The following is a 13,128-nucleotide window of genomic DNA, read 5'->3' as shown; positions in this document are numbered from 1 at the left end:
TTTTTTGGAAGGACTTATAACTGAACTGAAGATAGAAGTATGTTTACAATCAGTTTAAATGTCTGTTTATGTAAAAAGCTATATAAAGATATCTGTTGTATATACATTTGTGTATATTTAAAAACCAGCTTAGCATGTCATACATTTATGTACGGTACATTTAAGTAGTATAATATATTCTTGCACGTTTGTAACGACTGATCATAAAATACTTACTTACACATGCAACTTTTCTCACAGATCTTTTACTTGCAGTGCAAGCAGCAAATTCAAGTAGTACAGAAGGTCACAGCAACAAAGGTTTTTATAACTTGTGTCTTTAAAGGATATTTTGACTGAAAAGATATTTAAGAAGCTCTTCCATTTCGCCATTAACTATTAAGGAATAAGGATCAGAATTCTTAGAAGAGGGAACAATCTCATTTAAATCAATCTGTAACTCATAAAGACAGAAGGCAGGTCGGTGACCTAAGAGCAACAGTCTACTTGAGATTTAATTTTCATTATGTTGTTCATGAACACCCAGAACACTGCACTATAATGCACAAATGGATACTGACATGGATCCTGCCAATTTTGCTCTACAGATCATACTTTTACCTTATCTTTCTAATGGGCACTATATCTTTAGCTTGCAATGACATGACTCCAGAGCAAATGGCTACAAATGTGAACTGTTCCAGCCCTGAGCGACATACCAGAAGCTATGATTATATGGAAGGGGGGGATGTAAGAGTGAGAAGACTTTTCTGTCGAACTCAGTGGTATATGAGGATTGATAAGCGAGGCAAAGTAAAAGGGACAAGAGAAGCAAACAACAACTACAGTAAGTAATATCTTTTGCTATCTGCTATTTGTCTTCTAAGTTTTTAGAAAAATCACGCATCATTGTTTCCTATCCCTTAACTCACAGTAATTTCAAAATAATTTTGTATAGCATACTGACCATTGTATAAGACAAGTTTTCCAACTAATCCTACAGCAAACATTTGTTATTGATTTTGAAATGCGTCATTTTAAATACTACATTGTAGATCTGCTAATGTATTAGTTACAGCTGGTAACTATTAGCAAACAGAGAGCCTATTTTAACAAGTGAATTAAGGTTGTAAGTATGAAAATGCTTAACCACAAATTCTGCTCATAAAATACTTATGAAACATTAAACCACATTTATATAGTCCACAGACTACCTACAAGTTTAGTATGTTTGAGTTAACAATTAAAACATATGCAATACTAGAAAGTTCAATGGAAAGAATTATGTAAACTGTCTTACAAAATCTTTTAGATATTTTGCCAAGTCAGGAACAAAATCTATTATAGTTTCTGCAGTTCATTATTACAACGATCATGATGATGAAAAAATATTCTCTCCTCTTTCTTCCAAAGAGATGACTCATCTAGAGAGAATGGACATATAAAATTTTGCAAAGTCCTACCAAATACAATTTTTGAACTGGCAAAAGAATCATTGTTCTAAAATATATTTTTCACGTATATACCTGTAGAACTTTCATTTACAACTACTTGAAGGCATCATTTTTACATTCACTATTTTTGCCAATTTGGCTTTTTTGTTATCACAAATATAGTGTATATTTGGAGTCCTTTAAAAGACTCTATATTCATTTCTTAAAATATAGCAGAAAAAAGCATAGGATTTTATTACATATTTCAAAACAAAATGACAAGGAAAAAGGGCCAGAGACATGCTGGTCTAGTGTTTACAGTCTACTGAAAGGACAAATATCTGTCCAAGAATGCAATTAAATGGAGTTTTAATGTATGTTGCACATATTACTGTGCCTTATATAACAGTTAAAAAAAAAAAAAAACTTCAAGAACTGTTAATGTGTTTCAGCTTTCAACTGAAGATGACTGCTTATTTTCTACAAAAACAGCACTTTTCAATGCTAAGTGCCTAGCTAGTGGGCTTCATAATGTATTGCTCTACTTCACGACTGCATTAAGTATTTGGCATCTTGTGTGGCTAAAACTTCATTGACTAATGTTACTTTCTTTTAAAATTTGTTTCTATATGCCTGCTTTCTTCCTACACTATTATATTCTGTAAAACCATAATGATCTGAAAGGTACCACATGGCCAGAAGCCAAATAAATTATTTGGTCCATATTCAAGACTCTCTCCAAGTTTCAGGAAGACAGTGCTAGAATAAAGACCTATAGGACTAGTTTAGAAGTGAAATGTTGCTCCCATAGACGTCCATAGAAAAACTGCTACTGACTGTTGAAATAGTTTCTTCTTTTTTTTTTTTTTTTGGCGGAGAAATTAATATCCATTCTACCCATTTTGTTCCTGTTATTATTTAGACAGAAATACTTTGAAGAGATTATGTCAACATATAGAGCTAAATAATTATATAAATTTGCTTTTTGTGGTCCCATGCTGCTTAACTAAGGACTTGGTTAGTAATTGAGCATTATTTCAAAATTCAAGCAAAGACTCTCAATGCTCTGCAGGATTCCATGCTGCTGAAGCACGCTAATGATACCCTGAAATATTCTGTAGTGAAACCATTAGAGGATATCCGGTCATCTTGTGCTAAAGGCAAGCTACTTTCTTGTAGAGTTTTCTGAACACTTTATGAAGATTTACTGATGGCAATAAACTTCTACAAATTACAGGACTATTACCTTGATTCACCAAACATTTATACTGAAATAATAATAAAAACAACCTCTATAATACCTTATTTGGTAAGTATAACAGTTACCAGGAGAAAAAGAATCAAGACCTGAATGGTTTATCTGGTAACTGAGATGTGCTATGATGCGCTGAGATGTCTCTAGTGTATTTAACTAAAGTATGCGGGAAGTCTCCCACCATATTAAAGTGTCTCACTGTAATGTATCTATTGCACATGAGGAAATAATTATGGGAATGCTTTTGTTGGATAAGTAGAATAGGGAAATACAGATAAAAGGGACTGGAAAAGTCTGAACACTGATAACATTTTCTGAGGAATTCAAGAATTTAATATTGTAAAACTTATTTTTTTTTATCATACCCTCTACTCAACAGAATATGTAAAAAGCCTTCTTCAAGATGTGTTTATGACCCCATATTGAAACACATTTAAAGAATATGATATGGAAAAAGAGATTGCATTAATTTGCTTTACCCAAACAAATGTTTTAACACTAGAAGACTCAACAGGCAATTTTTATCCAGGGTCTCTGAAAAGCATCATTTAAAAATTATATGCATTACCAAGATGGATTAATCTGTGTGTTTAAGCATTCCTGTGCTGTGAGTTCCAGTTCTGAAATTTTTAAATTAGCAAATGGTAAATGAGACCTGTTTCTCAGGATGGAATCCCAGAACAGCTGTAGCCAAATTAATCAGTGGCTGTCAAAAATGCTGCTCTGAGAAGTATCTTCATACTTTATTCTAAATGTCCATTTATATAATATCATAATAATACAGAAACAGTTAAGTTCTCTCTCTACCTTTCACAGAGGAAAACTCAACTTCTCCTCTTAAATCAAGTGGAGTTGCTTCTATGAATAATAAAATGTCCTGTTTCCATACTTTACATTAAATTACAGGTGTGAGAAAAGGAATTCCTTTTCCTTTTGAATCACTAACGAGATACTCAAATGAAATCAAGAAGAATTTCACATTTTTATCATCATACATTAACTTAATAAAAGAAGCTGCACTGACAGTCTTGCAAAATCAATAACTTGTTTTCAGCCCCTGAATTGGGAAGCACGAACCCTGTGTAGAGCAATCATCTTCACAATTAGAAATGTCTGTAGAACGATAACACCATTATTCTACACTGTAACTTTGGAAAGTGCCAAATTACATGCATCTCTTCTCATCAATTAAGACTACAAGTACAAGAACGTAAAGACACTGGGGAACAGCATCTCTGCTGTAGACTTCTGCAGCCTAACTTCTATAGCAAGTTAGAAAATTAATTACTTTTATGTAAGTCCTATAAAAGCAACAGGTGAAATAGGAAGCTTTAACACTGTCGTTAAGATATTGATGCAAAACCACCATATTAAATAGATGTAGATTGAAATTCCATGATAAAATTAAGAACTTAACCAACCTTCACTCCCTAATCATAATCAATCTATCTGTACTTATCATTTACCAGTTTCAAAATGGATTAGAATGTAACTGCTTACTCCAAGAAATATTTGTGTACCATGTCAATGCAGGAAAATGTTTGAATCCTATCTATAATAGCGATGACCTTGTTCGATACCCAAAGAACATTTATTCCGTGCACATTTCAGTAACTAGTAGAGCCTTCTTATGGACATAAAGTGGATAACTCAATAGCAAACCAAACAAATCAGAGGACAGTGATTTCCACTAAGCAGAGGACATCACTTTGCACCTGACAGAAGCAGCTCTGCTTTTCAGTCTGAAAACTAAAATGCAGAGTGAAAACTGAGAGCCACATACTAAAATGCCAACATAAGCATCAGGAAACAGCCAAGAGACACAAGACCATCCAGTACAATTTGTAATTATTTCTAAAACATTTTTCTCTTTGACAATCATTTGCTATAGCTTGTCCAAGCATAGATTATTTGCTTCTTAAATTCAAAAATAAATTTTCTATCTAGTTTATTTAAAATAATCCAAGTGGGCACACAAACTAGACTCCCAGAATTCATGATTAAAAAGTGAGAGCAACTGAGCAGATGATGGCGATAATCTGGCAATTTGTTAACTCTCCACCTTTGATGAAAAGTAAGTCTATTACTGCTCAGCTTTTTTTCATTTCAGTTTTATGTTTATGAATTTTGCCAGATTTATTTGATTTTGTATAGAAAAAAGGAAGAGGCCAAAACCAGAGTTTATTTTGACTCTATCCAAGAGGATTTACAACTACAACTGGATGATGCTTTAGGACTTTCCACGCTCTGTTGCCTTTGGAATCTCATTTTAAAGACTTCAAAGGGCCTCTTAGTTACTAGAAAAGCCTTCCCGGAACCTGAATCCTAACGTGTCTGATCCTATCATATTCCATGTGTGCTCTAAACCCAGAAAGTGCCTATTTCTTCCTTTTTTTTTTTTTTTTTTTCCAATGGATAAAGTTAAAAACAAAAAAGAAGAGGGGAAAAAAAGGGGAGGAAAAAAAAAAGTCTAGTGATATCTTGGCATGAATTGGCACACATTTCACCTCGGGAAATTTCTTCTATTTTCATCAAAACCAACAATTCAGTTTTCAGCATCACTAAACGTACTCTAACTCTATTTTGTCCAAACCTAAACTGAGGACAAAATACATTTTAAATGCATTGTAGCAGTTAAATAATCAAACCCACTCAGAAATTGAAATGATTTTCAATAGCATTTTATATATACTTGTTATGGTAAAACAGATGTTGGGATATGTATGTCATGCCATTATATCAAATTTTATTTTTGTTATTTAAATATATATTGCATACAGAAACAAAAGATTCAATATCTAAAAATCATAAAATATATTTCAAGGCAGGATTGTCAGCATGCCCAGCAAATTTCTCTCAGTAGCTTCAGAAGTAGTCAGGTACTGATGTACCGGATTCACTTAAGGATTATGCGCACTCCAATCAGATAGAAAGCCTGTCTTTGTGACTGCATTCCTGATTTTTCCAGGGTTTGTTGGTTCAACCAATGTGTTGGCCTAAGCAGAAGATAAACCTTGACATACTTTTGCCTTACCTTATTACTCTGCTTATCTGTTATTGTACCAGCAAGAGGTACAATTCACTCATTCTAATGGCAATATATGTATTTCCTCTGGAAACTACAATGCCAAGGATGGTATTCTTTGCTAATGAGACTAGTCAGATCTCTGGATGACAGATTCTCCCTACTCCCTCCCTCTAGCTCTTTGTGTAACCCTGGTGATAATTACCCCCCTCTATGTTTACACCAGCAGAATAGACCCTGTTCCTACACCTTAGTCTACACCATACCACAAATCCTAGCTTTTCACCATCAACTGCTGTTGAAGATGAGTTTTACTAAAGACGCAGTTAGCAGTAGCAGCCGAGGTATAGCTGTCTGCCAGCTCTGGCTGACTTTTTGGTAAAAGTACCCTTCGGGGGAAGTGAGAAGAAAGGTGGGAGTTAAGTCTTGAATCATTGCAGCAAGAGTCTTCAGAACTCATGTATCAATGTCCAGGTCAGGGTTCAAGCAACACAAGATGACAGGAGTGCCATGAAACCCAGGAAAAACTGTCCGTTACTTCTCAATTTACTTCTTGAATTGTCATCACCTTGTCTATTCTGTGGTACTTAGCAACTGAAAAATGAGTCTAAAGTACTAGCAAATTGGAGCAGTAGCAGTTTATACTCACTTTCTCCTCACTCTGAACACTGCGTGAGTGCATGAGCCATGCGAGGGGAGAACCGAACCTCTGGGCTCGGGCACAGTCAGCTGCTTCCCAAGCTAATATACACCAACTGGGCCGTATGTGTCAGTGCACGCTTCAAAACTGGGGAATGAGCTAAGAGCAATGTGAGTGGTGAAAAATATTTAGGCTAAGTCTGTTCAGCTAAAATGAAGAACGTGACCTTAATATACCTTTGTAGTTTGGTTGTGACTCTGCAGTTTTTTTCTGAATCTCTCAATATTGAGATTTATCAGAAATGAAAAATGTTACATTTTTATGGAACCATCAATCAAGTCTGGCAACTAACTGCAGAAGCAGTAAATGGATATATTTGTTTAAAAAGATAAATTACAGCCCCATCTCCCACACAGCTTTTTTTCCCCCTCAGTGTTTACAGTTTCTGAATGTAAAAAAAAAAAAAAAAAAAAAAAAAAAGCACAAATCAGTATTGTATCATTAAGTATGTTATTGCTCCATCCTGAAGAAAATGTGCTGAAGTGGCCCTGACCTGAGACTCAAGAGACTTGAGGCTAATCCAAATTTTTAAGCAATTTGCTTACAGACTTTGGGAAAATTGTTCAAACTCTCTCTGCCTCTATAAAGGGGAAATACGCCTCTGTGTAAAGAGCTGTGGAAGTTATTAGTGAAGAAATCTCCAAACCTACAAAATAATTGTGTAGTAATGTTATAGATAGTAAACACTTCTATTATGGAATATTAATTGCAAACTAAAATAACTAAAGTGAGGAGCTGGACAGAACAGAGAGCTTAAATGTATCTCAAAGAAGCAATTTTCCATACTGGTTAACGGAATTTACAGCAATTTGATATAATATTTAATTCTTAATGCAGTCTTTCTTGCAAAACAAAAACAAAATCCTGACTCTCCTCTTTGCAGCTCCCAGCTTTCGGTAGTGTCTGAGTATCTGGAAGTGATTTCTTAGATTTCTAGGATCTTTGAGTACTGAGTAAAGCCCTTTTTTCCCTTCCACCTTCCTTAGAGATCAGGAATACCAAGACATCCTAGAACATGTAACTATACTGTCCCACACTGCAGGACTTATCAATTAGTAGTATATTTTGGAACATTTTCCTCATCAAAACAGAATCAAGTTTAGCCAAATGAAGGCTGTTACTCTTCTGGGTGGCACACTGCTTTCATTGCATAATTGTCTATGAATATATTTGGCAACTGTACTTCAATTGTCTTTTTTGACCTTTGACTTTATTTTTAATTTTTAATTCTGGATATGAGCTGATGGAAAGGTCAAGTGAGCGTTCTGGTGTATGTAATTAGAAACATTCTTAAGAAAAAGTTAACAGTGAAAATTCCTATGGCAATAACATAGTAGAGGTTAACAATTATAGCACTGGATTGTCACACTTTTAAACTTCCATAACACATGACATGATTCATACAAATGGAAAAAATTATTTGCAACAATTGGTGTTGAAAAGTTGGAAACGGATATTCACAGACATGTCTGACAACTTCATGAAAACACAAAAAAGGCAATAAAAATACCAATGCAATCAATATGCTCTCTTGATTATTATTTAACTTTTGAAACAAAGAACAAGATGAGGATTACATTCTAACAGGATTCATTTACAATGTTCACATGCTGCCTAGGTTATGCATCTATTACCTGCACAATTTATCAACAAAAGACTACAATATTCTGAACAGGCTGAAGCAGGTGATCAGCCAAGTAAATCCATGCAGTTCAGTTAACATCAGTAAAGTCAACTTATTCCAACTAGGTATTTGCTTTTTTAATTCAAAGTTATAGGGGGAATTTAACAATTCAAATTAAAAACTACAGGCTGAAACGACAAACGAATCCAGACATTTCATTAAAAATACTGTGATTATTTTCCTTCAGTATGCTGCTTTTCAAAACTAATCACAGTCAGGACATCTACAGATCAGTGTAAAACCATAAATGAAAACACAGGTAGCATGCCCATGCCACAGAACTTATTACCACAAGAACTTCTAAAACAGAGGGAAGTAACAATCACCAGTCATCTCCACCATCAAAACAGCTTTCAAACACCCCTGTTTTGGGTGTTACCTATTTGGCTTTTTTTGTCTTCTGGAAAGGGTTTGTTTTGTTTTGTTTTTTGAGGAAGTCTCCTAACATTTCTATTTTAACCCTTAATAACACATATGCCTCATCTTACTTCCATTTTTGGTAAACTATCTTGCTTTATTTTAAGTATGCTAATAGACACTGGGAGGTGCTATAGACTATAAAAAGAAGCTGATCAGACTTGTCCTCAAGTCATTTTGATACTTGGGAAGTCTGATGCTCGTCTAGCTAGAAGGTAAAGTCTTCTAAACAAAACAAAACAAACAAAAAACACTGAGAGGAATCATATGTTCATTAATAATGTGCTAATGACCTTTAAGTGTCAAATGTGATACAACACTTCAATCAGAAGTGATTGTGTACAGTAAACATGCCTAAATGAAGAACTTCATGATTGTTAATGACAGAAATGATTACACATGAATATGCATATTATCTAGAGCAGGAGATATCACGAAAAAAAACTCACAGCCTGCATCAAATGTTAACACAGCTGCATGGGTAGCTGTGCTGTGCTGAAGTCCTGTAGCTGCTCAGGTGAATTGGTGCCATAATTTTATAGGCTACTTGTATGCACAGCTGTAAGCAATGTAGTGGTAAATGTAAAGTGTTTGTGCTTATCAGATGCATGGAAACATCCACTAGAAGAGCTTTCTGGCTTCTTGGATAACGCGTGCCATACTATTTGCATTACAATGACAGATTTACCTTTTGAGCGGTCTACGTGGACTCAGAGGGACGACGTTCAGGCTCTCTAGCTAGCCACTGAGCATACAGATTTGAGAGCAAATGCGGATGCACCTAACTCAGAGGAGGAAGGTGGCTCACAGCAGAGAATGAACCAGTACCATCCATTCCTGTTGTAGCTTCTGCCCCAAAGCACCTTATAAAAACAAAAGCTTTACTCCCTGACAGAAACTCTGAAGGAAAACAGAATTACTTAATCCTAGACAGTGTAGTGAGCACTAATACAGCTAGAAAGTGCAACTTTCATCAAAAAAAGCAACTCCAGTTCCACCATGCTTATTTGTTTCCTTTCAAATAGCTTATACCTTCTAGGTACAACACAATGTGCAAGATTATACATAGAAATTCAGATAGTTCTTGAGTGGTTTTTGGCGAGATTTTACAGTGATTTAGGAAAATCAGCTTTATAAGTCTAGGAAATAAATTTTCTTAGTGCACAACCATAAACTTTATCTATATATCTCTCTCTAGATATATATAGACATATCTATGTACATACACACACACATTTTCTAGCAGAGAGACTCACTTATTAGGGCCATCTTGCAACCAAAGACAAATTTACACTGTGGGAAGGGCCAGTAGAAGATCTTTCTCAGCAGCAGAGCTTCATGCTTACATTACGTGGGGGAACTGCAAATAAGAAGCCTTGAAATGGCCATAGCTATACCTCCTTCCAGTGCTGCAGCAACATGTTTTATACTTCCCTAACATAAGGATAGGGACTTAGACGAGTCTGTAGGTAAAGTGAGATTCATCCTCATTGAACTCTCCATTCAACTTTATAGCTACAGCATAGTACAAGAAAAAGTTTCTGCACATCTCTGAGAACATATGAACTACAAGCATGACAAATAACCGAACAGCACCCTGTCCACAAATATTATTACTGATCAAAACCCAAATTGGATACAGCTTCAAGAGGCTATTTTCAAACTAACTGGCAACAAAAAGCCATTCTTCTAATTAAAGAAAACCGCCATCCCTATAACTGAACCTTTTACATTTTTAATAGACCACAGAGATCCTGGCCAATATTTCTTACTTCAATCTAAAACCCCAAAAAAAAGGTTCATAATGGCTAGGGCAACAAGCTCTTGCTTAGAGCACTCTAAAACAGTGCATACAAGTCAGAGAAAAAGAAAGAAATGCTTTCTTACACCTTACATCCAAATTATGATTCCAAAAAGACTATGCATCCACTCAGCAAACAAATACCATCTACCTGCCTAATCACATAAGAGACAACACAACTGCAGGCAGGAATAAGTCCATAAGAGAAGAAAACCACACTAGGAAACAGAGGGAGAGCCTTTTCTCCATGAGGAACCCTCCTTGCTTGCCGTTGGCCAGCCCCAAGGAGCTGGCTGGGCCCTCCTTCCTCACACTCAATAACGTGATCAACTGCACAGCTGTTTCGGGCCTCTCACTCTCTTTTACATCCTGCCACCCTACAGTAATGGCCCTATGTTTTCAGGGTGCTAAACAGCAGTTTGAGCATCTGTTTCAGCACTTGGAAGGCAAGTTTTCTTATTGAGACAATAATATGGTATGTTTTTCTACCTTGCTACTAGCATACCAGCCATACCTTTGGGTGAATTGATGCTGGAGTTTGCAGTCACAAGAAACCAAACGTGATGTCAATTTTGAGAGTCAGCTTAGGAGAGTCTGCTCAAAGTATAAAGTAAACGGCAAGAGTACTAGGCCAGCCATATTGGCCCCTTTAAATGTCTCTTGCATTGAGTAACAGAAATAATGCAACTATTAATAAAACTATTCTTTTAAATTACTATATATCCATTTCAACCAGAATATCCAAATTAGCAAAGTGGTGCCCAGACTACTTGATAGTAAATACCACAGCAGAATTACTGAGTAAGCCTTCATTTCTGTCTGCTTGTGTGCCTTGAGAAATTCAGTCTATAATATTGAACAGAACTCTCATGCAACAAAATCAAAGGCAAAAAAGATTAGCATATCCTTCTAGGAAACTATTACCACATCTTTCAAGGAAATTATGCACTGCTCATTTTTTAATGAAATAACCCAGTCTTTTTAATTTGAATTCAGCTATTTTAATCATATCGTTCTGAGACACGTTCTGAATAATTTAATGAGAATTTCTGAAATGCCACTTTTATCCAGAAGGAACACTGGAATCAATACCGGTCTATACAAAAATGGTAACACTATCATCACTTAGACTAAAAGCAGACTTTTGAAGATGATTCCTAACATAGGCGGCATAAACACCTTAATCTAGTAAGGTGGTGAACAACCTACCTCTGATCCAGCTCGATTATTTAAAAGAATGTGATGAGTTTCAGTCCCTATATAAGTAGAAAATAATCTAGAAATGGAAGATATATTTAAGTATAGTGGAGAATTTTTTTCAAAAAATTTTAATATTTGGGATGTAATGAACATCTGTTTTTGGCAAAATAGGAAGACATCTTAATCTCATTTTTTCTTAGCTATCAAAATAGTTCATAAATATGAACAGGTATTCTGTACATACCTTGTCCTTTTCAGATAAGATCTGAAGACATCCCAGAAACCATTTTCTAAAAGTTTTGACAAACACTCAAGAGATAATAACAAGCTACTTTTCAAAAGCAGTACTTAAGCCTGAACTTCATGGCATATATTTTGTACTTGTATTTCTAGATAGCTTCAAATGATAATTTAAAAAGTGTGCAAGCAGCCACTATTACGCGGTATCTGAGACAAAATACATAACAGAATGCACATTTTCTGACTTTCTCATTAATTACTTGTAAGTGATCATATTGTATCCATAAGATATATCTTTTTTTTCCTGCTGGGGCTAAATTTTAAAATGTATGGCTGACATTACAAAAACCTTTTTTCTCTCTCCCCTTTTTCCTATTTAGCAGCTCATTTTTTTCTTTCTGTGATCCCTTTTTTGTTTGGCGTATCCCACATTAAATAGTTCAGCCATAAATAAAAAAAAAACTGTAGTAGTTTTGTACAAATTACACAAGAAAGTAATCATACTTATTTCCCCAAACAATTAACTACATGAATTCCAAACCTAGCATGTGTCCCTACTCTAGGAGATACAGGAAAATGCAGAATATTTCTGCCTGCCTACAGCTACACAGTGTCAATACTGAAGATTCTGCATCATGACTTACTAGATTGTCTTCTGACGTGAAGCATACTTCCATACTTCAACAATGCAGTTACACATACTTCAAGTTGAGGGTAGCAAAGGGTTGAGGGTAGCAAAGGGTTGAGGGTTCAGGGTAGCAAAGTGGAATTGCCAGCTGTAGCTCCTGTTCCATGAGTTGACTCTCTTTTAGCTCCAGGCCCACCACAGGAGAATGGTTCTTTCCGTATTTACCCCTTAATGTCTATCTGGCAGCTCCATCCTAAACTCGCCTCTGTTAGTGGGTCCCTGGAGAATTATATACACATTGGCTATGGTAGAATGTGCTGCCTTCTACCTCACAGGTGGTCTTGCACAAAAAGTCTGATCTGAACCCTGTCAGGGAGACTGTGCCATGCTTATTTCATTAACACAGGTTTCTACATGAAAAGATGTTCCCTCCTCAGTTGCACAATATTTGACTGAAATACACTTTCATTAACAAGTAATCAGCCTGAGAAAGTAATCATTTGCAAAGTACAGCATTAGATCTTTTTTCCAGACTAGAGTCAAGATTGGCTTACTGATAAGAAGCTACAATGAACTATCATTAATAGTCTAAATAGTTGTTTTTGAAAGCAAGGAAACATTGCACAGCTGGGGAGGAGTTAAGTTACTGACTAGTGGAAAAGCTATCTAACCCTGTGATTCATCAAGGAAAAGTTTGCTCAGGAGTTGAAAGACCCATATTAGGAAAGAGAAAAATATGTGCAGTTTGTAAAAGTCTGGCTCTACC

At 35.5% G+C, this 13,128-nt stretch overlaps 2 protein-coding genes across 6 annotated transcripts in view; one reads left to right on the top strand and one right to left on the bottom strand.

The window, feature by feature from the left end:
* FAM227B (family with sequence similarity 227 member B) overlaps window positions 1-13,128 on the bottom strand; it is an 85,259-nt gene that overhangs the window by 36,532 nt on the left and 35,599 nt on the right. The gene's annotated exons all lie outside the window — the stretch shown is intronic.
* FGF7 (fibroblast growth factor 7) overlaps window positions 1-13,128 on the top strand; it is a 32,984-nt gene that overhangs the window by 2,592 nt on the left and 17,264 nt on the right. For 2 of the 5 annotated variants that reach the window (XM_068958683.1, XM_068958685.1), the window contains exon 2: window positions 632-826. In XM_068958683.1, coding sequence (XP_068814784.1) covers window positions 632-826 — 195 coding nt within the window. Of the gene's footprint in view, window positions 1-240; window positions 827-13,128 lie in introns of all 5 variants that reach the window. The other 3 variants (XM_068958684.1, XM_009681347.2, XM_009681346.2) reach the window with 3 other exon arrangements.

This window comes from Struthio camelus, chromosome 12 (assembly GCF_040807025.1).
Source record: "Struthio camelus isolate bStrCam1 chromosome 12, bStrCam1.hap1, whole genome shotgun sequence".
NCBI classification, from domain to species: domain Eukaryota; kingdom Metazoa; phylum Chordata; class Aves; order Struthioniformes; family Struthionidae; genus Struthio; species Struthio camelus.
This window is presented reverse-complemented; position numbering and strand designations above follow the sequence as displayed.